This window comes from Armigeres subalbatus, chromosome 1, assembly GCF_024139115.2.
Source record: "Armigeres subalbatus isolate Guangzhou_Male chromosome 1, GZ_Asu_2, whole genome shotgun sequence".
Classification (NCBI taxonomy): Eukaryota; Metazoa; Arthropoda; class Insecta; order Diptera; family Culicidae; genus Armigeres; species Armigeres subalbatus.
Window position 1 is genome coordinate 18,491,051 of NC_085139.1, and position 27,793 is coordinate 18,518,843.

The 27,793-nt window shown below is 37.8% G+C and overlaps 2 protein-coding genes across 5 annotated transcripts in view; one reads left to right on the forward strand and one right to left on the reverse strand.

The window, feature by feature from the left end:
* Positions 1-26,839, forward strand: part of LOC134222397 (serine protease grass-like) — a 46,995-nt gene extending 20,156 nt beyond the window's left edge. For 2 of the 3 annotated variants that reach the window (XM_062701558.1, XM_062701552.1), the window contains exons 2-4: positions 25,570-25,975; positions 26,039-26,220; positions 26,283-26,839. In XM_062701558.1, the coding sequence (XP_062557542.1) occupies positions 25,608-25,975; positions 26,039-26,220; positions 26,283-26,701 (969 nt within the window). In that variant the 5' untranslated portion in view covers positions 25,570-25,607 and the 3' untranslated portion in view covers positions 26,702-26,839. Of the gene's footprint in view, positions 1-25,242; positions 25,264-25,569; positions 25,976-26,038; positions 26,221-26,282 lie in introns of those variants that run through there. The other variant, XM_062701565.1, reaches the window with a different exon arrangement.
* Positions 25,837-27,793, reverse strand: LOC134222421 (ADP-ribosylation factor-like protein 2). 2 transcript variants are annotated; one of them, XM_062701577.1, is made up of 3 exons: positions 27,384-27,793; positions 26,831-27,326; positions 25,837-25,948 (listed from the first exon to the last, which is right to left on the reverse strand). In XM_062701577.1, exons 1-2 carry the CDS (start codon positions 27,446-27,448, stop codon positions 26,837-26,839), a joined length of 555 nt encoding a protein of 184 aa, XP_062557561.1. In that variant the 5' UTR covers positions 27,449-27,793; the 3' UTR covers positions 25,837-25,948; positions 26,831-26,836. The 2 variants fall into 2 exon arrangements, with proteins under 2 accessions (XP_062557561.1, XP_062557556.1); XM_062701572.1 differs by lacking the exon at positions 25,837-25,948 and having other exon boundaries at positions 26,783-27,326.

Consider the following 27,793-nt stretch of genomic DNA (forward strand, 5'->3'; position numbering starts at 1 on the left):
TTGCGATGACTCTCATGGCGTTCGTAGGCTTCCTGTAGATTTCAAGGCTCAATGTTGTGTTTCCTTTCCTGATGACCAGTAGATCCCAGAAAGGTAATTTAAAGGATTATTCTAGGTTTTTAACGTAAACTACGCCTAAGGGGAAGACGTCACGAGATTAGGCGAGGTTTCAAGCGCTAATACCGTGCTTCTTTTGACAAATCGGGGGCTACTTTGGACATTTTGAAACAAGAATTATACCGTAAATTACTATCAAATTTCTATTATCACCATTCAGGTGTATTGTTGAAAGTTGGATGGCAACTTTCTGTTTCAAACTTTGTATTTATTTCGTTTAATTTTTTCAGAAAATTCCAAAGTAGCACCCGTAGTCAAAAGAAGCCCCGCACGACGGTAGCTCCTTTATCTTTCGATAGATTTTCGAGATTTTATTATAAATCGGATCGAAAACTCTCCAGAAATTTTTAAAATCCATTGAAACTATTGTTTACACTGGCCGACAGTAAATTTGTATTTGCGATGCTCATGGGTTGCATTTGTAGTTTCTGCCCTCATAAATCGACTGGTTACTTGCGTTTGTTGTTTGATGTAGGGGATCATCCCATTAACGGCGTTGAAGTCACTTGCATGTTTGCATGATTGCAAGTTCAGATAAGTTAAAATACTAAGTTATTACGATCTCTGAATGTCCCAATGAGTGCAAAAATGGGCCTACCAGAGGTAACTACTAAGGGTATGCGATAAGACACTTTTTCCTAACGAAACGAAACGAAATTTATAATGTCCATGTGGATTCGAAACAAAACGGAACGAAACATAGATTTACTTTCGAGACTTTGAAACGATACGAAATCAAGGTCCATTGATTTCGAAATTTTACGAAACGAAATGAAATTTAATTTTTTTCCGGGAATCGAGCCCAGCCACCCTCAGCATGATCTTGCTTTATAGCCGCGCATCTTACCGCTTGGCTAAGGACGGCCCTGAACCTTTCTATAATACGCAAAGATATGTAAGGTACACCGGGGCAAGTTGAAATGCGGGGTAAGTTGAAACGGAAGCTGTAATTCAGATAAGAAACGACCGAATGCTCTGATAATTTTTTTCAACAAACTACTCGCCTAAACGCTCCTTCTGACTGCCATTCCCGAAAGATTGCAGCTTTCAAAAGCAATCCCTGCCATTGTTTATTTTTCGCCCTTTGCAAAATACAAACCAACTATTTGACGTGTCAATGAAACAGGTCTCAAAACGATGTTTGGAAGAGTTTTTTCATCAAATTTTCACGGTAGGTAATCATTCAATGTTGAATAAGCATAATGATTATGAAAAATCGATGAAAGACCCGTTTTAATTTTTGTATTTTGGTTGTTTGATATTGCTCTGCATGTTCAACTCATCGGGGCAAATAGAAATGCGTGGTGCGGGGCAAGTTGAAACAAACGATTCAAAACGTCACCCTCGCAATTAAAAGTATTTTTTTTTTTCAGAATTCTACATGGTTCGTAAATACATACATTCGAAAAACATAAATTTATGAAAACATGCAAACTTCTAAACATAAATTTAATAAATTTCCACCTGTTCCGTCCTGGATGCAACCCTCCTACAATCTCCACTAGAATGAAAAGAAGGGTCCTCCTACAATCTCCACTAAAATGTTTAAACTGCAGTTTTGAGATTCTTAATCTACTGAGCACTGACTCTCAGAAAAATAAAACATAGAATATGTGAACATTTTGTTAACTACATCTTTCACTACCCCAGCTGTTTATTTCTCTAATCGAAGAGTTTATGAGAGATGTGATGGCTGGTTAATTAATGTAGTTATGAAGAAGCCACAGCCGAATTAATCAACTGCGGCAATATACAAGTGAATCAAATAATGAAGCATCCTGAATAGTAATCCGAGTGGTGACAGTAGGAGGAAATCAATTTGATAGATTTTCAACGCAGTGCGTTCTTCAGAATTTGGTCTCTGAAAATACGCTTGTGACTTTGTTGTACACTACCCTTATTCACATAAGAGTCCCATGTCAGTTTCGCTGACTTGAGTAATTTGCTGTTGAATTTATCAAACTTGTTTTACATGGAGAAATACAAAAAAAATCTAATAAATTGAAAACAAAAAATTGGTATCTTTCCAAAACATTGACGTAATATTCTTTATCCGTATTAATTGTCCCACAATAAAATAGACCATACTTAAGTTTATTTCTTGTGTAAAAGAGTACCTATCAAAATCTGGAATCTGATTTTTATGAGAGTAAATATCAAGATGAGACAACTAAAATGGAATTTGTTTTCAAATTTCTAGAACAAAGTCTACTATTTTATCATAAATCGTCAAAAACTTACATGGGACTCTTATGCGAATCCAAGCAGAATTATAGTCACCTTTACAACCTCGTGCTTCTTGAGTCTCACTGAGTACATACATTTTGTTATTAAAACGGCAAAATTAGCTTACGTCTGAATATAACGCAGTGTTTCAACTTGCCCCGATTCGCGGGGCAAGTTGAAACGACGCATATAAAAAAATAATTTAAATATAAAAAAATATTTTTAAAAAAGTTTGTTAAGGTTGCTTATTTTTTATGTATAATATTTGGCCCGAACTAGCAAACACCGCAAACGGATTTAAACTGCAGGTGATTTTTTTACAGCACTTCGAATTTCAACTTTGAAAAAAACCATTTCAACTTCCCCCGGTGTACCTTATTCCAGATTGTGTTTCAGAAATGTGATCGCAAATTTTCTACGACAGCAGTTTGCCACGTATGAAGAAATATTTTTTCCTTTCTCATACAAAAACTTGTAACAAGAGGATATCATTTTCTTTCAAATTCTTTTTTTTTTTCATGGTGGTTACAATGGCAGCTGTCCCTTGCTATTAATCTACACTGTACCCCGCCCATATTGACTTCTAGGAGCCTCCCGTTTTTCATCATCACACAGACGTTCCTAAACGATGTTGCTCATGTGCAGGGTTCGGATTTCTCACTCACTCACGCGACAACTGATCACTCCACCATGCATTTTATCCGGATAAATTACAGTGCGATAAACTCCGGCACAAACGATGGTGCGAAAAATTGCTATCCTTCTTCCCATGCTTCGCGAAAATCAAATGCCGCTTGCTTTGCCACTCCAAGCTGATTGAATCTAACGATGCGCCACGATAAGCAAAAGGTTTAATACAGGAGTTTTTCCGTTCGCTTTTAATCAATTCATGTGGTGGTGTGGTTCTAGTGGGCGCTCTGAACATTTAAAAATTGTTTTGGGTTCGAATCCCGTTGCGGTCCTAAATTTTTGTAAATATGCTTGTAAAATTTATCTGATGAGGCGACGAGAAGGAAAATTTGTGGATTAAAATTAAATTATCCGGTGATCTGGCGCTCACGAATTTATCACCCGCCAATTCTATCCGGATAAAAATGTTGTGTGAGAATACTTCCTCACAGGGGGACCATGAAAAATCACACTCCGCTAAATGGATTAATCGCAGGTTTTTATTCATATGAGTGAGAATTCCGAAGCCTGCTCATGTGGTCACTGTTGTGGGCCGTGTTGATGAAAACAAGGATTTGTATAACAGCCCACCCTCATCATTATAAGCACTTAGTATTGTCAAACTACCATCACTAACATCAACATCACTCTTTTCTTCTTCTTTACCTTTACAAAAGTATATAAGTTTTTCTCCCACTACGAATCATTTCACTCAGTATAAGCAATGAAATCACGCATCATATTCACCTACTATCATTACGTTAATTTTAACATAGTCATCATGATCACCAAAAATTATTGCGGTCACTATCACCGTATTGTTCTTTCTTCACATTCACAACTACTCCACTATCTTAACTCCCTTAAGCAGGAAACTAGCCTCAGAAACGAGTCACCGAAAAACTACCAAACGGTCAAAACCAAATTACTAAATCGTCGGAACCATCTTTGTTCATAATTCCGTTCAACCTTTCCAAATTCACGTCACGATTTATACTATGTTCACACTAGGGCCTTGTAACATGTTATTCGGCTATTTTGATGAGCTTTCTTTCGTCGATAATTTGAATATCATGTTATTCAGGCCGTAGTGCAAACATAGTATTAATAAGTATATAAGTCACTGCTTACGATTTTGTTGAACATATATTGCAGTCGTGTATTTAATGATAAGTCGATTCACTTAATGTAGACCCATGACTGCCAACACCATCTAACACCGCTACATCAATTTTTACATCAACTATATTTTGCACTTCATCAGTAACCATCCTAAAAAACACTTCAGCATAATTTTCCACCTATTTCCTAAATCAATTTTTAAAAGCTGTAAATTTTCAAAAATTATCATTTTTTTTAAATATTCACTTTTAAAGGCCTACTAATACCTCCACTATTGGTACCGTTACCCTAAACGAAATAAAATAATAATTTATGTTATAAACGAAATAAAGAAATCAGATTTCGCCATGCTCAAATTCAGCGAAATTCCGATCCTGAAACGATTTTTTTTCTAAATACCGCATATGCTTAGTAACGACAGGTAGGGATTTTGAAAACTGTTCAGCAGCATATAAGCATAAAAGCATATGGAGACGCATGGTACATTTGTGTGATGATGACTAAACTTTTTAGGCAAATTTCATCTCACTCTTTTTATCAAATAAATGAACAAGTGTGGAAGCATTTGCAAGCAACTTGTATTATAATTATTATTGAACTGGGATGTATAAATGGGGTGGCCCAGCCGCTAGACAGTGGAGTCCCTACTCCTTCATAGAGTGGGAGATGCTGCTAAAGCTGGGTAGTATTGTCGTGGGATGGTTCCTTCTCTTCTATATAGAGCGGAATAGTTGGTTCAGTGTAGTATACACCCAGGTTTTTTTTACACGGTTGGAATTCATTAATTTCTCGGTAAACCTGAACTTTCGCTGGTTTTTAAATACCCTCTGAATTTTCTTTGATTTTTTGTGAATTTTTTGGTGGGGTTAACTCATTGTTTCGTTGACGCTGAAGGTCCCAAACGACTAAAACCAAACCGTGTAAAAAAAACTGGGTTTATTTGGTTTTACGTAGTTTACGTCGAGCGGTCGTGTCTTGTGTACAACCTCCAATTTTTTTTTTTAAATTGACGACCTTATTTACTGTGTTTTGTTCCTCCTAAGGATGTTTTTAGTGGCCACGCAAAATTAGAACAACTTCTCCCAATAATGACCAAATGCTATCATTTTTTCACAGCACAAATCCATAAATTAAATATGCTAAATACCAAGGCCCTCCTTAGCCGTGCGGTAAGACGCGTGGCTACAAAGTAAGACCATGCTGAGGGTGGCTGGGTTCGATTCCCGCTGCCGGTCTAGGTAATTTTCGGATTGGAAATTGTCTCGACTTCCCTGGGCATAAACGTATCATCGTGCTAGCCTCATGATATACGAATGCAAAAATGGTAACCTGGCTTAGAAACCTCGCAGTTAATAAATGTGTAAGTGCTTAATGAACACTAAGCTGCGAGGCGGCTCTGTCCCAGTGTGGGGATGTAATGCCAATAAGAAGAAGAAGAAGAAGAAATGCCAGAAAAATGCTAAAAAATGCCATCATTCCACCACAATTTCAGGATATTTGGTTTTTAAGTTGTTGTCTCAATTTGAGCAGGCTTCTCTCATTGGGCATCCATATAAAAATTTGTCTAAAAAATTTAAGAAAGTTTAATTTGTTCTCCAGCGGCTATTTTTTGAAGATTTGAAAGTTGTGATGAAGGGTTTGCTCTAAAAAAATATTTATTGAGTACCATAGATATCATAGAAAGGCGATCATCAAGTCTCCCCAATTTTGAAGATTGCATGCGCTGTCGAATTCCATAGTAAAAATCGTTCATGGATACGCACAGCAAGTCGGAAAACCTGCGTATTTTGGAGTATAAATATTTAAAAGTTCAGAGAGCATGGTCCTCATTACAAGCAGTAGGTCGAGGGTTCAATCCCAGGCTCACATGAATCTCTATAATTTTTGGATCGTTTTTTGTTAAAACGATTCGTATTGTTGTTCCTGTCGCACTAAAAATTCAAAAAACATCCGTTTCACCTATGACAAATAGTAGAGTTCTCTGCATCTTTCTTAAGCAGGTGTTCAGCTAATCCAATGATCGAAATTTTCACTCATTCTCAGTTCTAAGAGAAAAGAGTGGTGAGTGAAAGATGTTTTCCGCCACAAATTACGAAAAAAATATTCTCCTTCGACCCAAAAACGCCTGATTTCGTCTCATCGAACTTGCAACTGAAATTGGAAGTCACTATTTGGTCACTTTTTCTGCAACTGAAAGTCACTATTTGGTCCCTTTTTACGTCAGCTTTGGTCAATAAAGTCACTATTTTGAGTGGCTTCAGTCGCTACCAGCCGTGAATAATAGATAATACCCTAAAAGTAGGCAATTATCAAGGATTGGAACGCGCTGTATAGGGGATGCATGATGCATGAAAGAAATAAAATTTTCAATAGTTTAGCGTTGATAATCAATAGTTTCAATACTACTGGCAAATTGGTGGAAAGTTTACGAATCGATTGATATATAAATCATTAAAATCCATTGAAAGATAAAGGACCTATTGATGTTACAAATCTTACATGATTTCGTGACGGTCTCCAGTTTTGAAATTCTCATTTGACACCCTGTATCAGAGTCTTCCCCTTAGACGTAGTTTACGTCAAAACAGCAGGTTTCTGGACGTCTTCTAAGCGATTTTCACCAACTCATCTACTTTCCTGTAGATTGCTAGTTTGTCATGTTTCTAGGGATCCTAATTATGCTAGATCAGCTGGAATACGGATGCTGTCATTTAGAATGTAGAAAACTTCGATTTACTAAATTCAATATGAGTAAAATTTTCCGATCAAGAAGAACTTCAAAACGGAAAACAATCCAGCTTGTCCCTGCAAGCCCCTAAAGCCCTTGCGTATTATATTAGTTTGATGCCGATCTATATAATGCATGATTTTTACGTGTTCTGCATTGTTGAATGCATTGAATTACAATGATATGGAAATGCTAATATCATCTTCCAAACTTGGACGTACATGTTCATGATAGCATTAGAGGCGATAGTATAGAATTGATAGTTCCCGTTAGGATACGGCAGGCATGAAGAATGTTTTTATAGAAGTCGGTTTGAAAGCGAGCGGAGGGCAATATTTGTGATGGCATATATCGCACGACCTTCCTTCTGCCAAGCTCCCGTATGAAGGGGGAGGGAAGAATATCAGTGTGGAAGCTGATATATCTCCACTGGCAAAAGGAAGGTGGTTTGACTTGCTCATATGCCATCGCGTGCGGAAGGATTTGCTATCGACGAGTACTGTCTCCAAATTTCTAATATGACATCAGCATTTAGTCGAATAGGATTTTTATTGCACAGTTCTGTTTTCTCATTGCGTCCGTCTCGTCGCAACCAACTTGGCTGCCTCGGAGAGAACAAAGCAGAGAAAGGCACTGCTGCTGTACCGTCGACCAATAACAGCTGAATTGATGGATGCCCCCTTTTGCCAGTGGAGATATATCAGCTTCCACACTGATATTCTTCCCTCCCCTTCATACGGGAGCTTGGCAGAAGGAAGGTCGTGCGATATATGCCATCACAAATATTGCCCTCCGCTCGCTTTCAAACCGACTTCTATAAAAAACATTCTTCATGCCTGCCGTATCCTAACGGAACTATCAATTCTATACTTTCGCCTCTAATGCTATCATGAACATGTACGTCCAAGTTTGGAAGATGATATTAGCATTTCCATATCATTGTAAATCGTTTAACTTCACGTAGAAGTAACACACATGAAATCATTAATTTAGTGCATTGAATTAACTTTTTTCATTTAAAAAAATGATTAATAAATCTGTATGTAAGCAAAACATTCGTCACGATTGCGTTTGGACGTTTTTAAAAGCGAAATCATTTTTCGGCGAGTGAACGAAGCGAAGTAATTCTGTCCGAGAAACTCAAGCGCGATGCTCTCACTACAGATTCGCGAGCGACTTAGCTCGTGCATGAAGCCTCGATGATTGAGATTTGAGTATGATTCTACTAGGGACGTTCCGATACTTCAAAATATCGATATTTGATTCGATACGATAATCGAATCAAAGTATCGATATCTCCGATATATTGGAATGAAAATATCGATATATCGGAAAATCATATGATATTTCAGAAATGAGAATATTTAGAATATATTTGTTGAAGTTATTCAATTACTATCGTATTACCGTATTAGCCCTTTACAATAAGGCCGATACAAATATTTTAAATCCATTTTGTCTCCTCCCCCCTCGGATTTTTGCCTTTCTCGTACAACAAAGTTGTACCAGAAAGGCTTTCATTTCACTCCCAAAACGTACTTTTTATAGAGCGCTTGTAGACCCATAGTATTATATACCATTCGATTCAGCTCGACAAACTGAGCAAATGTCTGTCTGTCCGTGTGTGTGTCCGTGTGTGTGTGTGCGTATGTGTGTGCACATTGAAACATTAGCCAATTTTTCTAGTACTAAACCTGAATCGATTTTGCTACAACAAGTTGCATTCGATGGGGAATGTTTTCTTCTTGTTCACTATTGAGTTTCATAATGATGGCACTTCTCAAAAAATAGTAAATATTCAAAGAGTTATGAGACATCATTATTTCGTAACAAATAAGCTATCGATTTTCTAGGTTATGTTCTCCCAAGACACAATTTATTCGAAACCGGCGCACTGACAGCATAGAATACACAGCTTACACGGAAGAAAAAAAAACTTCACAAAGAAACATAGAAACCCATTAATGAGTTAAAAAGTACCTATTTTAAGATTTCATGTATACACTGAAAATTCTAGTTTATTTTTTCAAAATGACCTAAGAAACATATTTTCATGAATGAATTTTAATATTGCGATCAACAGACCAATATGATAGCTTTTGATTGCGGTACACAAATTAATTCATGAAAAAAGGTGACATATGTTCTTTTAAAAGTTAAGCGTCATTTCTGCCATTTCTTTCCCCTATGGGCCGATGTGAGCAGTGAGAAGTGAAAAGTGAGACGTGAGAAGTGCGAAGTGAGGAGTGAAAAGTAAGAAGTAAGAAATGAAAAATGAGAAATGAAAAATCACCAGATGATCCGAAATGAAAACAAAAATGTTTTTCCAAATTTAATCTAGACTATCCTTTGAAAAGAGCTGAAATTTTTATTGCTAATATTTTCAAATGGATATAATAGAAAAACGACGCATCCCACAAAAAAGTGTTGTATGGGTGACCATCGCAAAATCAGTCAAAATTTCTAGTGAAAATATCATAAACAATCTAAATTGAGCCCTACACTGAAAAAAATCAGTTTAAAAATTTTAAAGTCGATTTGCGAAAAAATGCTCTTTTTTATTTAAATGAAATTTTGTCTCAAGATAGGTGATTATGTTCCCTACCAACCGTCCATACATCGCAAGCTGGGCACCCTTAAGGAAAAAAAGTTTTTCTAACAAAAACTTTTTCTTGTCGGAATTATTTTCAGTGTATTTTCATCTGAAACTAAACCAATGAAAGCCATCGTTATAGAACCCCAAGCAAATCTATTTTTATGATACATTGTCTAATTTAGTCACTAAATATAGTTTGTTTTTAAATTAAGAGTAATATTAAAAAGGGGTTTATGTCTTCAAAAAATATTATTTTCCATTATTAGCTTCTTTAGTTGCGACCAGTTACGACCAAAACATTGTACTCTGCCTGACTGTACAGGAATAATTAATATGAGTATATATGTATACATATGTTAAATCCACCCCTAAAGACACTGAAAAAATCAATTCCGTTAAGAAAAAGTTTTGTTAGAAAAACTTTTTCCCTTAAAAGTGCCCGGCTTGCGATGTATGGACGGTTGGTAGGAATATAATCACCTATCTTGAGACAAAATTTCTTCCAAATCAAAAAGAGCGTTTTTTGCAAATTGACTTTTATTTTTTAAATCGATTTTTTTAGTGTAGGGTTCTATTTAGAGTTTTTCAAAAGTTTTATTAGAAAGTTTGAATGATTTTGCGACAGTCACCCATACAACACTTTTTGTAGGAAGCGTCGTTTATCGATTATATCCATTTGAAAAAATCAGTAAAAACAAGTTTGACCCTTTTCAAAAGATAGTCTGCATCAGATTTGGAAAACCTAAGTATGCACTTTTCTTTTTACAGCACCTTTTAAGTATTGACCAATAAATTGACAAAAAGTCAACTTAACAATAAGAACACTTGCAAGTTCCCAAAAAGTCCTATTTGGCTTCATGCATTTCAAGCATAATTTTTCATAACGACGTATGTAACAATTATGAGGATTCGAGAAATCCTTTGCAGAAAGTTGGCAAAACTTTTTCTAAAACTGTTTTAAAACTAAATCTTTTTTCAATACTTTTTTCCGCTGGCATGCATCATTACATGACACGTAATAAGCGTGCTTCACAGCAAAGCTCAGTTCATTCAAATTCACTGTGAAAAACAATAAAATTATACATACACCGGTATGCTACACGCACGTCGGTGTACATTGGTCAGTTTTCCATAGTTGCACGATTGACGCAACTGCAGTTTTGTTTTGTTTTGCTTTTTTGTTACATAGGTCGCTCTCAGTTCCCATATGTTAAAGCGACGTATGTAACAGTGAGACTTCAAAAATAGAAATTTTTACATACGTCGATTCGCAAAAAGATCGAATTAAAGAATTTTAAGATCTGAAATCAGTAAAATCGATGCGTATTATATAAAGCCGCGTGTGATTGTCACGTTGTATTAAAAACCCCGTTTTGTTTACTTTTGTTACATACGTCGTTATGAAAAATTTTGCTTGATTTCTATTACATTTCTCGCATAACTTGTCAAAAGGACCTAAGTAACATTTTTTCATGAATTCTCGCTTAACTTTTCAAAAGCACCTAAGTAACATTTTTTTCATGAATTAATTTGAATACTGCAATCAATAGTTTTCATGTTGTTCTGTTGATTGCAGTACTCAAATTAATTCATTAAAAAAATGTTACTTAGGCCCTTTTGAAAAGTTATGCGAGATTTATAATACAACAAAAAGCCATCTAGTAGAAAATCTAGATGGATTATTCCATTGCTGACAAACGTTCATTTCGAGCCAAACACCGCAAGTTGCTGGTTGATTTTTTTGTCATATACTCTGTCTCGCTCAAACCAACAGCGAATAATCTAACGACTACTTTCACGAACACTTTATTTAAGGACCAGCCACTTTAACCGACCGTGTCCATTTAGCAAGTATGGTGTTGAATATAATCTGTAGATTAAAAAAAAAAACAGTTTAATAAAGTAAAAAAAACTCAGCAAGTAACCGCACAATATTGAGTAAAACAAATTAAGTGTGTAGCATTTCCACATTCAATGAATAAATTTCGCACCGTGTATACTGACAGCATTAAAGTTTGTGTTGCTTCTTTCGTGTTTTATTTATTGATGATGCTAACCTCTCAAGCAAAGCTTTCCAAAGCTTCAAATGTGGAACACGAAAACTAACACACGCGCTATAGAGACCGAAGCCGATGACTTTATCCGCTCGCATCAACACAGTTGTAAAAATTTCATCGTTGGAAATAAAAATCGCATTCGTACATGCTTTCTCGTGCGCTCGTTACGTTTGCTGCCATTTTTTTCCTGCTTTGGAAGGAAAGAAGAGGCGTGTCATTGAGGCTAACTGCTTATTGGGTTGGGTGGTTTGGGTGGAATGATGGTGTAGTTTGGGCATTTGGGTGATTTGAACATAACGTTCGTTTATTTATGTGAATTGTGTTGTTAATTTTCACAAATGTACTTGTACAATTATTACACAAAGGCATGCAAAATCAATGTATGACATACAACTAGTTTTATTGAACTTTAATATTACATTGGTGAAAAAACACTACGTGGGAATCGGCCCTAAAACAATTGTAGACGCGCTGTCTGGACAGTTAATCCATATTGTATTTTATAATGTATTTTTTAAAACGTGCCGCTGCGCTAATTATTGTACTATTTACCCACGATCGCATATTTGTAACATATGCATTTTTTCCTTTCTCGTACAACAAAGTTGTACCGAAAGGCTATATGATTGCTCCAAAAACTTTTGATAGAAGGCCCGGAGACCCATCGTGTTATATACCGATCTACTCAGCTCGACAAACTGAGGTGACGTCTGTTTTTTTGTGTATGTATGTGTATGTGTACAAATTTTGTAGACACACGTTTTAGAACTTAGAATTAACCGATTTGCTTGCAACAAGTTGCATCCGACAGGGAATTGTTTGCTATTGAAAATGGGCCCGATCATTGCTTTTCGGAATTATTGAAAAATCATTGTTTTTTCCCACAGGTCCCCCTTGGAAAAAAAATCAAAAAACAATTGTTTTTGAATGGTGGCAAGGCAAAAATATTAAAAATGATCGAAAAAATGTGATCTATTCGCCCAAAGAGCTTTTTTGACCTTTTTAAAGTGATTTTTTCAATACATTTTATAATGCACGAGAAAGGCATCATCACTGCTAGGTGGATTAATCTGGGTTTTTTTGCCTAAAAATGATATTTTGAGGGGGCACCAAAATAAAATTCGGATAATTTTTAGGATTTTCAAAACATTCTTTAACAAATCCGAGGAGTTTTTTTTATTTTTTCATTTTAATATTTATTTTTTATTATCCCCCCCCTTGACCTTTCGGAGACTAGTAGGACAAAAAGTCAATTAAATATTTGTAACGGCCTAATGATTGGAAATGAGTTTTTTCTATTATATTATTCAATCTGCGTCTGTAGTGTGCCAGTCCAACAATCATCGGCGGCGGCGTTCGTCGTAATTTTAACCGGAAGTGGCGGCGTTTTTGGCATGATACTGACCTCACTATTTTCTGTTCGCTCGAAAAAATCAACTGGAGTTTTAAGAAATTTGTTGAAATTCCACTGACATTTGTTTGTATTTCTATTCGAGCCTAGTTATAATTTTAACGGAAAAATCCATTGCAATACTCTTATTTAAAAAAGGAAATTCTCTTAAACTTTCACGAGAAATTGAGGTGGTCAAACGCAAAGGGGTGTAAGCGTCAAAAATTTATTTTCTAGAAAAACGGGTGCAAAGTTTTTCAATATTTTTTCGCTTTATACAAAATGTATGGAAGTTAAAAAAATACTCATTTTCTGTAAATATTTTCTTCTAAACAACGTACAAACTCTATTAACATATTGTTGCAAAGCTTGAAAACCAAAGCATTTTTTCCTGTGGCCAACTCAATTCTGACCAAAATGTCACTTACACCCCACTGCTTCTAACCCCCTCAATTATTTTTTTGTTTCACATGAAATTCCCCGGAATTTCGGCAGGAGATTCTCTTCAAATTTTTCCGGACATTCTTCAAAATTGACGCATTTAATCAAATAAAATTCAAATTTTCATTATTAACAAATATTTAATATTTTAAGGAAATTCTTTTTAATTCCTACGGGGAATTCTTTAAAATTTCGGAAGGAAATTTTCATTTGTTTTCCAATTCTTCCAAATTCTCAATTCAACAAATCTTTTCCTAATTTCTAAATTTAATTTATCTAATTTATCACGTCAAATATTTGATTTAATTCCCGTAAGGATTCAAATACCAACGGAATGACAAATGTTGCACAAGGACGTGACAACGCAAAGTGTTTGTGATGGCAGCGCACACCTCATACCACCCGCGCCACCGAGAAAATTCATCTGAACCATTAAAAATACGACATTTCAGATCCATTTTGAAATACTTTCTTTCAAGTAATTTCTTATAACAATTGCATTGTTTTTTTGTGTTACTTTCTTCTGATTCAATATATCGATATCGAAAGCAAAAATATCGATATGACCAATATATTGAAAGCAAAATATCGATACAAAAATATCGGATATCGAAACAAAAATATCGATATTGCGATATATCGGAAGTATCGGAACGTCCCTAGATTCTACCAACATTGATTATTCCCCAAAAAATGAAAGTAAAATGCTGCGATATCTCACATCAAGGTCTCTGATTCCCCTATTAATGAGGATTTACATCGCTGCTCATCTCAGCCGTCGGGACGGGACCCACCCCTGCCCCATGCATTATGAAGGTCTCTGAACCCCCCATCACAGTTCAGCCCTTCCTGCCAGCGGCCTGCAGTCGTTTCGGTACTGTGTTTGGGATCGGTGAAGAGGCCTTTCAAAAAAAAAAATACGCAGGCAAGTACCCAGCTCTCAAATACATATCCAGCACGTCTGCCTTGAATACCTCGGAGATTTTTGCATCTCTCATACCTACCGAAGCTCAAAATTCATCAGCATTGAAGAATCCAGTTCGCAACCAACGTATCAAACACTTTCTCCTCGGTCACCGGGATGCACGCTTGCCCTAAGCTTTATGGAAGCCTCTGAGCCCCCCAGCACAGTCGAGCCCTCCCTGCTGCGGCCACCGTTCAACAGTCCTCCCAGTCCTGTGTCTGGGATTAGCGAAGAGGTCTTCGGCAAACCATCTCAAGGCAAGTACCAAGTCTTATCGAGCAATCATCGACCTGAAAGCCTTTTGAGTTTCAGTTTTGCTCGACGACGAGTTAAGGCTGATCAAAACAGCTGTTCCATTACATCTCCGTTTCAATCATCCGATACTAATCGGGATTGCTTATAAACTCACGGTCATCGTCTGGACCTTCTTCGCCAGTAATCAGCATAGATTTCGACACAGTACCCAACGTTGTTGAATAAATTCCTCAAAACCCTCGAACATCGCGCTCTGTCCACTTGAGTACATCATCCAACCCGGGAAGCAGACTTGCTATCAGTCACGAGGAAGCCTCTTGTTCACTCATCACAGTCGAGCCCCTCCAGCTAGCGACCCACAGTCGTCCCGGTCCTGTGTTTAAGCTGGACGAGGAGTTCTTCCGCACAACATCGGCAGGCAAGCAACTTTTCAACTTCTAGCATCGAACGACGAGACAAACTGTTAGTGTACACTACCAAAATGTGGCCGGCATCAATCTTTCCATCGAGGAATACCGTCTAGCAGTCACATGATCAGTGCTGTGCACTATGGGGGATCCCCATACAAGCGAGCGGTCAAAAATAAAATTGGACTTTTCAAGTGATTTTCCACTTTGCTTTAGCTGTGTATGGTCGAAATAGCATGAATATATAATTTCTAACACCCCCCCCCCCTTTAGGGATCGTCTATGAATTACGTAATATTTTTTTTCATAAATTCGATTAACGTGACAAAGCAATCCAATTTAGGAAGTTTAATTTTATATGTTTTCTTGAGGAGAAGGAAGGGGTTGTACAAAACTAAGTACAGCAATTTATGGACATCATGAACCCTCCCCCTTCTCCATCCTCATTTGTGGACTGTCGTCTATATATTTTTGTATATTTTTTGCGGAAGGTAATCATTTTTGTGGGAAGAAAGTAACAAAACGCCTCCCCTACCAATAAATCTAATAACTTTTCATTGCTCTAAATCTGAAGTTGGCGGCGAGAGAACCGAATTAATGTTAAAAGACATTAATTTCATGACATTCAGTGATATTTTTTGTTCTTACTCTCATGCCTCACAATTTGTATTTAGAACAATCTGTTTGACAAAGTACTAGGTTCTGAAGGATCCTAAAGCATTAAATGTTAATCAAAGAATCAGAAGTCAAGAACGAGTAAAGTACGAGACACTGAAGACGTCCTAACAGGTCGAAATACGTATATGTAGAACTAATACGAGTTGGTGGAATAAAATGGAATTTTACTAAACTCGTCTTATGACAGTGAAAACATTCCACTAAAAATAGTTAAACAATTTTCTTAAAGAATCAGAATTGGAAATAACTTTTGAAAAAGGGTATTAGCAAATTAGAAATCGCAATCCCATGACATTTGTACAAGTTATTCAAAAAATAAATGAGAATAATATATTCTCAAAAAATGTGAACATTCATTCATTCCACAATGCTCCATTGTTCCGAAAAGCAAATTTCTTTCAATTTGAATAACAACACTATTTAAATTATTATTTTGATTTGTTTTCATGATTTCTACAAGTTATATATAGCATCATTCTTTTTCTGTGTGAAGGTTTAAATCTTTAATGATATTTTCTTCAATTCCATCAACGATGGAAGATGACATGAATTCATCTAAAGTATCAGAGGATAAAGAACTTTTAAAAATCTTCAAATATTACAAAATTCCGAATGGCATAAGAATAACTAGGTAAATTTTTTTCCAATGTCTCCTCGTTATCCAAATCGAGCTTAAAATAGATCTGATTCATGTAAGGCACGAAGAAAAATGTCAACATTTGCCTCTCTTGATCATTTTCTTGCATTATGAGTTCTAAATTTCTTCTTTTTTATATTGACTTTCCGCTGGTTGTTCAGCCAGTGAACCTCAAAGTGTAGATGAGTGAATAAATATTTCCCTACCTTTAGCCAGACATTCATGAACACTAGCAAGAATTTCATACTCTCCGTACTAACTAAGATATTGTTCGTCTTTACTTTTGCAATAAACATGTCAGGAATTATTGATTCCATGAGATTTATAAATATTTACATACTATGAAACCTCATATTTAGTTCTCCATCAGTAGCTAATGAATAGCTCAGAAAAAATAGGTTTAGGGAAATGACTCAAACCACTCAAGCCCCAAACGCAATTCAGCGGAATGGCGACGGAACCAGTAAAATTTGACAGGAAATATATAAATTCCGTTACCGTTACCGTTGTGCTGCATTGTATTGGGGGTTTTATTCATTCACTCCTTTGAAAAGTTAAAAAAAATGTTATAAATAAAGTCGAAGTTATTACCAATACATGTATTTTGACCATACCCTTTGAGCCCATAGTTCAGTCTGGCCCATTTTCAATAGGAAACGATGGGACTAGATTTCCCGTCGAATGAAACTTGTTGCGAGAAAATCGTACACAAATAAGCGTCTAAATGGCGATTTGCGCACATACATACAGACGCGCATGCACACACATACAGACATCACCTCAATTCTTCGAGCTGAGTTAGTTGATATATACCACTACGGATCTCCGGGCCTTCTATCAAACATTCGTTTTTGGAATGAGCATTAACCTTGGAGTACGAGAGAGGCAAAACACAGTAAAAAAAATAAATGAAAAAAATCAAAGTGATTTAACTCTGTTAATTGCAAATACTGGCAAGAAATTATTTCGGGAAATTTTAGTCGAAGCTTCGTCCTTGATGTGCATCATAAAAGAACCCGGGGATTTCTGAGGAAAAAAAGTTCTTCACTATCAAAGTTGAAAATAGCGTCGTTTTGGAAAAAATATTGTTTCCGCATTTTTTCATTTTTTTCACAATGTAACCATTAGTTTTTGCATACCATTTTAAAGCTTATACAATTACCTTTGTAATGATGTATTAACATTAAAGAAAAACATTAAGAAAATATTTCAATAAATAGTTGAAAGTAAAATATTTTTTCAGGAAATTTGTTAACTTTTTTACCCATTTCTGACTTTGACACCTTATATCTTTGGAACTAGTGCACCTAGAGACTTCAAATTCAGAATTTCTCTTAATTAGAGTATTGACAATGGAGAGAAAATATTTTAAAATAATTCGGAAGACATGACATTTTCGATTAATGACCGCCCGAAATCCTATAGTGCTGTGACATCGTCGTCTTCATCGAAATATGGCTAAATGAGAACACGCTATCTACCTAGTCAGGTGTTCGATTCTGGGTATGAAGTTTTCCGTTGCGACCGGAGCCATAGCAACAGCCGAAAAACTACCGGAGGAGGTGTATTGGGCGCTGTTAAATCAAGCCTACAGCCCAGAGCAGTCGAAAATTCGTCCTGGGAATGTCTTGAGCAAGTTTGGCCGTCAATTGAGCTGGGAGATCGTAAGCAGTTTCTTTGTGAAATATACACCTGATCGAACTCGCGGTATTAAGGTACCCCGGGGGCAAGTGAAAAATACGGGGTAAGTGGGTACTATAGTTGCCGATGAATCGATGAACGTTTTTCATGGTAACAATGTTCTAGAAAGATGAAGCAGAACTATCAACGAATTCACCCGACACAAAAATATTTGGAATCAAAACCATTTGAGGCACCATACTAATGCTAATGCTTGTTCATGACTTTAAACTACCAGGAAAAGCTATTACTTTTATTTTAATTCAATGGATTTCCAACAAAATAGTCGTTTCTAAATTCATCATTGATGTGGAAAGTGCATATTTAGAGCAATTTAATTGCAATTGTGTGACATCGAAAACGATTTAAAAGTTTTACGGCCAAAAACTGCCATTTTCACTTGCCCGTGAGTTTAAACATACATGCAAGACAACAAACAATTTAAAATGTAAATTTGTTGTTGTCTTATTTTCATATCAGCTAACATTATAAACTAAGGTGACCAGACGTCCCGCGTTTCGCGGGACAGTCTCGCATTTTCGCCATTTGTCCCGCGCTGAAAAGAGTCCCGCGAAATGTCCCGCGTTTCATTTATTTCAAGATAATATCCCGCGAAATAAAGAAATATTTAATAAATAGCAGTAATTTAGTAAACGTTCTTCAAGAACTTTTTGAAAATCAAGATTTTGAAAATTTATTATATTGATTAATGATTTTCGATTTTCGTCTCATACAAAGCATCGCTCCGGAGGCTTGATGAGTGGTCTTTCACCCAACGCCACGGCCACACTCGCATGTTGTTTAAACCTTTTTTCTGCGTCCAAATTATATTTCTTACACCTTAAATAAAATTATCATCAGTAACAAACAGAGTAAAGCCCCAAACGCAATACAACGGAACGGCAACAGAAACGGAAAATTTGACAGAAAATATATGGGCTAAATGTCAAATTTTCCGTATCCGTTACCGTTCCGTTGTATTGCGTTTGGGGCTTAAGGAAGAGCTAAACAAATTTTTTTAGCTCTTCCTTACTCTGTTTGTTACTAATGATAATTTTATTTAAGATGTAAGAAATATAATTTTACACAGAAAAGAGGTTTCTCCAAGTGTTTCTCATATTGTCAGCAACGTCATATGTATCTTTCCGTCTCCTACAAAATTATAACAGTGATAGTGCAACGCTGAGCGGCAGCACAAGCACTCACTTAAAACACGTGTTTGTTGGTTTCCAATTTTATTTCGTCCGAGCGAGTCCGTAGCGAGTTTGAGGAATTTCGACAAGCCTGCTTTGGTGTATTCTAGTGATCCTAGTCAAATCCTCATGGACACGAGAACGAGGATAGACATTAAATGGGATACCTACTAAAAGAACTATGTATAATAAGTGAAATGGAAGATTTCAACGTGCTATTGAGAAATATTTTACTCAATCTGCAAGAACAACAATGCTTTTAAAGTGAAGAACTGAAATCATTTCAAAATTCACAGAAATAATAAATTTTCAAGATTTTTCGGCTATACAGCTGATTTATAAGAACACATTTTTAAATTTTGTCTAATGTTTCGGCATCGAGTGCGATGTCTTCTTCAGGTAAAAAAAAATGTTTGCTCTTTGTAATGGAACGCCTACCATACTTAACAAAAAGCGATCATTTCTTTTCTCCTGGAAGAAGACATTGACCCCGATGACCATTGAAACGCTGGACAAAATTTAAAAATATGTTCTAATAAATAAGACTGCATAGCCGACAAATCTCTAAAATCAACACTACAGTAGAAGTCAACAACTAGAAATAATAAGAAAAATAACAATGCTCCTTTGGCACAGATTCTGACAGCACTCAATGCTCGATTGGCTCAAGATCTCTGATTGTAGGATCCCTAGCTCAACAATTTCAACTCACATCGCGTTCGTATGTTGTTATTATTTCAGTAAAAACTTCACTTGAAATCTGAGCAAGTTCGACGAATTTTATGTAGCTCGGATCTTTTTTTGTTTCAAGCTTATGGAAAAATTTATGATAAATCGTATGTCAGTTTGCGGGGAATAATATAAAAAACTGAGTAAGATGTAGGGATTTTAAGCAAATTTGAGCACTCTGCCTAATTGCATAAACCGAATAATACGATCACTTTGAATGTTAGCTAAGTGAATCATGCATACAATACAAATAAGTTTAACTATCAGGAACTCGCACCGTTGTTTGATTCATTCACAACAGAGGTGGGATTGTGTGATTGATCCAGGGCCAAGCGAGTCCAAGAGGGGCTTATCAAATTTTAAAGTTTTGACTTAAGCACATTTTTGTATAAAAACAAGGATTTACAAAATTTTGTCCCGCGCTGGCACAAAATATATCTGGTCACTTTATTATAAACCCTTTCTTGTTGCAAAAAAAAAGTCCGACAAGTAACCAACCTCCATCCATGGTCTGAAAATACTACGATTTAGGAATAATATGGACATTATATCTACATTTATCAAATTAGTTTCGTTCGACAATATAAAACAGAATAGGTCCCACTTGCCCCGTTTTAAGGGGTAAGTGGGTCCTACAGGTAAAATTATTTGTTTCACTACTAATACTTTTTGAAATTGAATAAATGGCATTCAACACCTCTACACTTCAACAACGGAAGCATATAATGATGTATACGTGGTTTATGTTCTGAAATATCTTGTTTTCTGAGTATGCGATAAAAATTTTGCTGAACTAGCGTTTTTTAGGTCCCACTTGCCATTCCGCTTCGTCGATCCTTTAGGCTGCTAATGCTATTGATCACATTGTCGTACTTGGTGACTTTTATTTGCCAGGTATCTCGTGGGAGCACTCCACTCCCCCAACGGCTTCCTTCTTTCAAATGCTGGTCTCTCCGTTCTCCACGCTGGAGTTACGAAGCTTCTCGATAGTTACAGTTAAGCCACGCTACAACAGATCAATTCCATTGCTAATAAAAATAATTGCTATTTGGACTATGTTTCCTTAGCAATGAAGGGACATCAACAATCGTAATGAATCGCCTGCTTTGACCGTGCTTACAGCGCCACACTAGGAGTTTACTATCTGAAATCAGTATGACGAAAGGCATCTAAGGTTCGATTTCTCAAAATTAAGCACCTTCATCTAAAAAAAAAAAATATGGTAGGCGCAGTAGCAGACACCTTCCTACATAACCGGTACCAAATAGTTTTTCATGAAAAGTTTCTATTTTCGAGAAAACCCGCGTTAGATGTCTGCCACACTGAGGATACTGGACGTAAGAACATCATACGTTTCTCTTTTGAATTTTCGCCACAAGAAAATGTATTGATTTTCATACGATTTTCTATTGGAATGCATTTCATACGACAATCTTATGAAATATTTTCAGTTCGTTGGACGTCGTGATTAGGAGGCGTGCGTTTACACCACACGCCCACCGACGCTTCGAGAATCTGTCTCGTTGGATGCCCAATAAAGAGTTAGAATTGATCGAAAAAAGATCCTACGATTTTCATAGTTCAATTCGTATGAAAAATTCTCATAAGTTTGGTCGTATGAATATCTTACGGCCAGTATCCTCAGTGCAATAATTCATTATAGGGCACTGCACGGAAAAATCTCTTTCTCTTTCGTTCTTCAGAAATTTTGACATTTACTGGCCTTGTTGTTTTCTAATTACTTTACAGCGAGAAAAAGACAAAGCAGCCCGTGCAGTGCTCTATGGCTCCATCGCCACTGGTGAAGCTGGTTCAGCTGGTTGCACACCATCCCCCGTTAACAGTTTCAATCGACCACAGTTTGCCTCATGATGTCGTGATTCCTCCGGTTTCATTCTACTACGACTCTTACCGCAAGGCTAATCACAGTTGTATTGCTGATTATTTCTCCTCCTTCGATTGGGAGAGCATTTTGGATCCAGAAGACGCCAATAGTTCTGCGCAAACTTTCTCCAATGTTTTAGCATATGTCAAGCTCTATCTGGAATAAGGGCGAATGTCGCAAGAGAGGATTCTCTTCGTCGACTTCCCCTCTTTTTAATAAAAGTGACAAGCAGCGGATTTGTTTGTAGTTCATCATCTCATCACGATAGAAAACAATGCGAACTTGCATTCTGAGGTGATAAACTGCAAAGAAAACCGCTGCTTGTCACTTTAGTTTAAAAGAGGGGAAGTCAACGAAGAGAATTCTCTCTTGCGACATTCGCCCTTTTACCAGATAGAGCTTGATGTAGTCGACAGATTCGTAGCGAGAAACGTCATTCACCTATCAATTTTTTCTCTGAAGCTAGCATTGGAAGATAAACGAAAATCGTGCCTACTAGATGAAATTTCGTTCTCGTTCCATTACTCTTACCTCTCACTCACTTTTCGCGAGAATTATCGCAGAACAATTATAAAAATTGTATGGCCACGGCGGGACTCGAACACAGAATATCAACAATAATATCTAAAGGGATAGGCTCACCCTAGCCACAACACCACGCTAACTGCATGTTGGCACCAGTTTATTTGGACCATAAAGGCTACTACCGTTTGCATTGCGGATGGTACCGAAAAAGACAGGATATGAAACAAAGCGAGAAAACCTACCTCCCGCGGCAATCGAAGTGAGCGAAAAATGGTTATCACTCTCCAGACTGTTTTTTTTTTTTTCCGGGAATCGATTTCTCCCCGAAAGTTTTCGTGAGGGACCATCCTGTGCTCCTGAGATTGAGTGAGCATTACGAACCCTGATCAAGAAAAGTGCTCTGCGAAGGTTTGTCAAACATCGAACAATCCCGCTCAAACGTCATTACGCCACACTCAACCGTGAGTACTAGAGGATCAGCAAGCGATGCTTTCATCTATATCAGCGGAATATTATATTCAACGTCAGTTTCGATCACAACCTAAAGAGTTTTGGAAATATGTGAAGGAACAGTGCAAGAAGGCTGGACTGTCATCGTCAATGACGTTCAACGGAGCAACAGCTGCTACAACCAGACATCTTGCACGCGTACAAAAAAGGATGAGATTGAGCAACGACTGCTACGCGCACACAAAATTTAGCACACGCGAATCTCACGAAGCTTGTGTACCTCACATTAACATTGGTGAGTCACATTGCGACATCTCAATGCGATCAGCTCATGCGCTGTTTGCCATGGCAAACCTTTGCAAACAATAGCGAAGGTGCGTAAAACAGTTTGAGCGGAAAATTTTCATTCAATAATATCGTCGCCTAAGTAACGCCCGCTATGCATTCCTAGCGCATGAGATGAGTCTCATGAGACGTACATTGAGACACGCTCACTCAGTTATTGTATGCGCACGCTCTATTTAATAGAGCGTGGGAGCCGACGTGAGGACCAGCTCCGCTTCGATCCGGGTAAGCGTGGGAGTCAACTCGAGGATCAGCTCCACTTCGAGTAGAATTGAAGCGTGGAAGTCGCACCGACGGAAAACTCCGTTTAGATGCGAGAATGCGGTTAGACGAGTTAGTTAGCAGGACTACAGCTCCAATGGCCAGATTACGACAGTTTACTGCCTGAAATCGTTGTACTGCTCGCTATCCCGATCGATCTTAGAATACTGCTCGGAAGTCTGGAGTCCGAACTATAACAATGGCGTTGAGAGGATTGAATCTGTGCAGCGACATTTTCTACCGTAGATTCCCATGGAGGAATCCTTTTCAACTTCCAAGTTATGAAAGGCGTTGTCTTTTGGAACCGCTCCACGTACGAAGGAACGTGACAAAGGCTTTGTTTGCTGCTTGCTGATGTTCTACAAGGTCGCGTAGACTGTCCAAGAATCCTGGCTACACGGTGCTGTCATGGGTCTGCAGGGTTTTTAACCGAGTGGCCTCATTATTTAATTTTAACGTTTTTCGTCAAACGCTACGTCGACGGTTCTTCGGTGTATACTGGAGACTAGAAAATTGACTATTTTTAGATTGTGTATCGATTTGAGACAAATAGAATCAAGATTAGAATAAGGCCACTAGGGGGGCACTAGAATGCATGTTGATGTATAAACCAATAAAGAAGATAAAGATAAATTAAACTGTTGCTCGAAATAAGGCGAAACACGTGATGTGGCGTTTCTTTTAAAGCACGCATTTGCTCGGTGCAATGCAAAAAGGGAGATCATTCCTTCTTTTAAATTACGTGTTTGCTCAGGATAATGCTAAAGATAATGTTCCCTTTTTGAAAAGCATGTGTCTTACCTTCTTCATTGTCAATATCAAGAAGTCTATAATAGTCCTGTCTAATGAGAGCTCAAAGTAGATTGCAATTGCTTTCGAGCTCATTTTTGGCGTCCATTTAGCCGACTCTAACCTACTTCGAGTCGTTTGTAACAAATTGGAAGCAGTAGTCCGAGCAAGTTCAAGCAACTCAAGGTAGCTCGGGATTTTGACTGTTGTCAAATGAAGCAAAATTATCAAAACAGAAGCTTCAACTCCGCAAAGGAAGTAAAGTTAGTTTTTCTTGCTTTGATCCCAAGAAACAAAAAAAAAATCAAATAAATTTTTCTTATGCTTGCCGAGCGTCCATTGAAAATCTACCTCGAAGTAGTTTAACAGCTTCTTGTTGTCAAAAATTCTCGTGTAAGTCCGAGCTGAGCCATAAAACAGCATACTTACGTTGACGTCCAGTTTGAAGTTGCGTAAAAAATATGATTATTAAAAATAAGATCATTTTCATTGCGTTATGCCAAACGACTATTATGCCAAATGACTTTAGGGAAGATCCATTAATTACGTAACGCAAAAGTTGAGCATTTAAAACCCCCCCTTCCTCCCCCCTATGTCACACTTCTTGTATGAAACATCTGAATGTTGTGTATGGATGGTCACATTTCGCTCTACTCCCCCTCTAAGAGTAACGTAATTTGTGGATGCTCCCATTATGCTAAACGGGGTAGCCCTATTTTAAATATCGCAGCTCATTTAAATCAGTGCGCATGATGAACCTTATGCTTGCATAAGGCCCTTACTCCCCACATGATTGCCGCGACAGATGTTTCTATTTTTTTCATAAACTATGCATGTTGTGTTCATCCATAGGCGAGGATTTTAGCTATTCAACAAACGGCGGAATTCCCTCTTAAGGGACCACATACTTAAATTTTATTTTAACCATTCACAGTTTATATGGCTGAACCTGTTTTAGCACCTTATTACGGTTTTTCTAGGGGAATTACCTCTCACCGTAAGTTATATGTTTTGCATTAATAAGATGACAGCCTATCTGCTCAGTTGTAGTTGCAGTCGATACTGATTCACATCAGCTAAGTGGAATATCGGCAGCGTTGATCTGAGCCCCATACAAATGTAAAATAAAATGTCACAAACATTAAGTTGCCGTGGGATTCCCCTTTACGGAAATATATTGTAGAGCTGCTGTTGAAACGAACCATAGATCAGCTGAAGAACCATTCACTAACTATGTTACAATATTGTAGATGACTAAGCAGCGGCGCTAATGTGAAGCCATGTGAATCGTGCTTATTGAACTGCATCGATGTTGCTATCTAACCGACACTCAGCAGCGAAGTTTACTCATCTCATTTAAAATGCATATTTGCGTTGAACAAACTCAAACACGCGACTAAGACATGCTCGTCTCTTCCATTTCAGAAGACTCACCCTGTACCACCCCGAGCAACACCCCGGGAATGTGCATACCGGTGGATCGATGTCGAAACATTATAAAGATCTTCAAGCTGCAACGGCCCATTTCTTCCCATCAACTGCAGTACATTCGACAATCCGCCTGCCACATCCCGGACACAAAATATGCCGTATGTTGTCAGCTCAACGAGATCGATCCGGCCCAATCGCTTTTACCAACGGAGTGTGGAGTCACGACCGATGATCGGATATCCAATGGGGAAAATGCCGGCCTCTTTGAGTTCCCTTGGATGGCCTTGCTGCGGTATCGGGAGTTTAATGGTGAAATAGTTGACGGCTGCGCGGGATCGTTGATTACTGAGCGGTTCGTGCTAACGGCGGCCCACTGCATCAAGGTGAAGAGTAAAACACTGTAAGTGCTAATTTATGACCTTTACGCGAAGACCTTATAAATGAGAAATTTAAACATTTTCAGAGATCATGTTCGATTGGGTGAATACAACAAAAAGACGTACGTAGATTGCGTATCCCAAGACTGCGCCGATCCACCACAGGATATCAAAATAGAGCACACCGTCATCCATCCTCAGTATAACACGCCAAAGTTTTCCAATGACATCGGCCTAATTCGCCTGCGACAAACGGTTGTATTTCAAGGTACTTCGAACGATAAACCATCGAACGATTATCTCACTAACCCAATCTTCCTACTGTTACAGATCACATCAAACCTATCTGTCTTCCGATAACGCCCGAGTTCCAGAAGATAAACTACCCCAGATACATACTTACGGGATGGGGCAAAACGGAGAACGACCAGCTGTCGAACGTGCTGCAGAAAGCAACTCTACCTCGGGTGGACAACGAACAGTGTATGCAAGTGTTCAAGCTGAACCAACTGCCAATCAAACTGACCGAGAAGCAAATGTGTGCCGGTGGGAAAAACTTTACCGACAGCTGCCGGGGAGATTCTGGAGGACCCCTGGGAATGGTTGGCAAGCTGAACAAAGCCCCGCGTTTCATTCAGTTCGGTGTCGTTTCCGTCGGCAGCAATTCGTGTGGGGTTCAAAATGTTCCCAGCGTCTACACCCGAGTGGGAGAATACATGGACTGGATTGAAGGACATCTGCATTCGTAATGCCTATTATTCATCAATATATCTTATATCTAAATATAATACTCTAAACAGGGATTTCTCATTGCCAAAAACTCATGTAGATAAGATTGAAAATAAATATTATTTATGAAATAAACGAAAATAACTTACCGTCGCCTAGTCCAGTGTAAATATTCGCTTGGAAATATCGTCCACCAGCCAGTCGATAGCCTCGACCAGTTTCCCCCCGGTCACGGCACTGACCCCATGAATCGCCCAATGATGAGTTTCGATCTTCTCCAACTGCAGCACCTCTCTAATTTCGTTAGCCGTCAGCGCTCCCGGGAGATCTTGCTTGTTGGCCAGTACCAGCAAAGTGGCCCCGGCAAGTCGTTCCTCTTGCAGCAACATGGCCAGTTCCTCGCGGCACGATTCCATGCGCATCCGATCGGTACTGTCCACCACCCACACTAGGCCGTCGGTGCACTCGAAGTAGTTCCGCCAGTATGACCGGAGCGACTTTTGTCCGCCCACGTCCCACATGTTCAGGGTGTAGTTATTGTACTCCAGCGTTTTTATGTTGAACCCCAGGGTGGGCGATATCTGATCTATTGGTTCCCCATTGAACCGCTTGAGGATTGTCGTTTTGCCGGCGTTGTCAAGGCCACTGGAAAGATGAGTAATCGTCGTATCGGCAGATGGAATTTAAATAACTCGTACTTACAGTAGCAGAATCCTCATTTCCTTTTCCTTTTGTTTCATTTTCTTCAGTATCGTCAAAAATCCCATGTTGAATTGTATATTTCACAAAATTATGACAAAAACTTGCTAAAATCTTCAAACTATGCGGAACTTGAGAATATGATAAATACAAAATAAGTTTTATTTTGATCACTGTTCTTCCACTTATATACATCTGAAAAGAGCTTATGCAAAAATGTTCATATCTAAGAATTTGCATCCTCGTGATAAAGTTTAAATTTTCTTAAGTTTCAGCGACAAAATACGACAAAGGTTAACTGTTGATACAATTGGAACAAAAGTTTGATGCTGTATATTTAGGTATTGCAAATTTAAAAAAGAAAAATTTAAAAAATATTGAAGCCTTTATCGAATGTAAGTTGATCAAAAATA

Bases quoted from the DNA above. Each gene is read 5' to 3' on its own strand.
- LOC134222421 (XM_062701577.1), bottom strand. From the start codon at position 27,448: ATGGGATTTTTGACGATACTGAAGAAAATGAAACAAAAGGAAAAGGAA. The intron at 27,327-27,383 runs GTAAGTACGAGT...TCATCTTTCCAG, and splicing joins GAAATGAGGATTCTGCTACT to TGGCCTTGACAACGCCGGCA.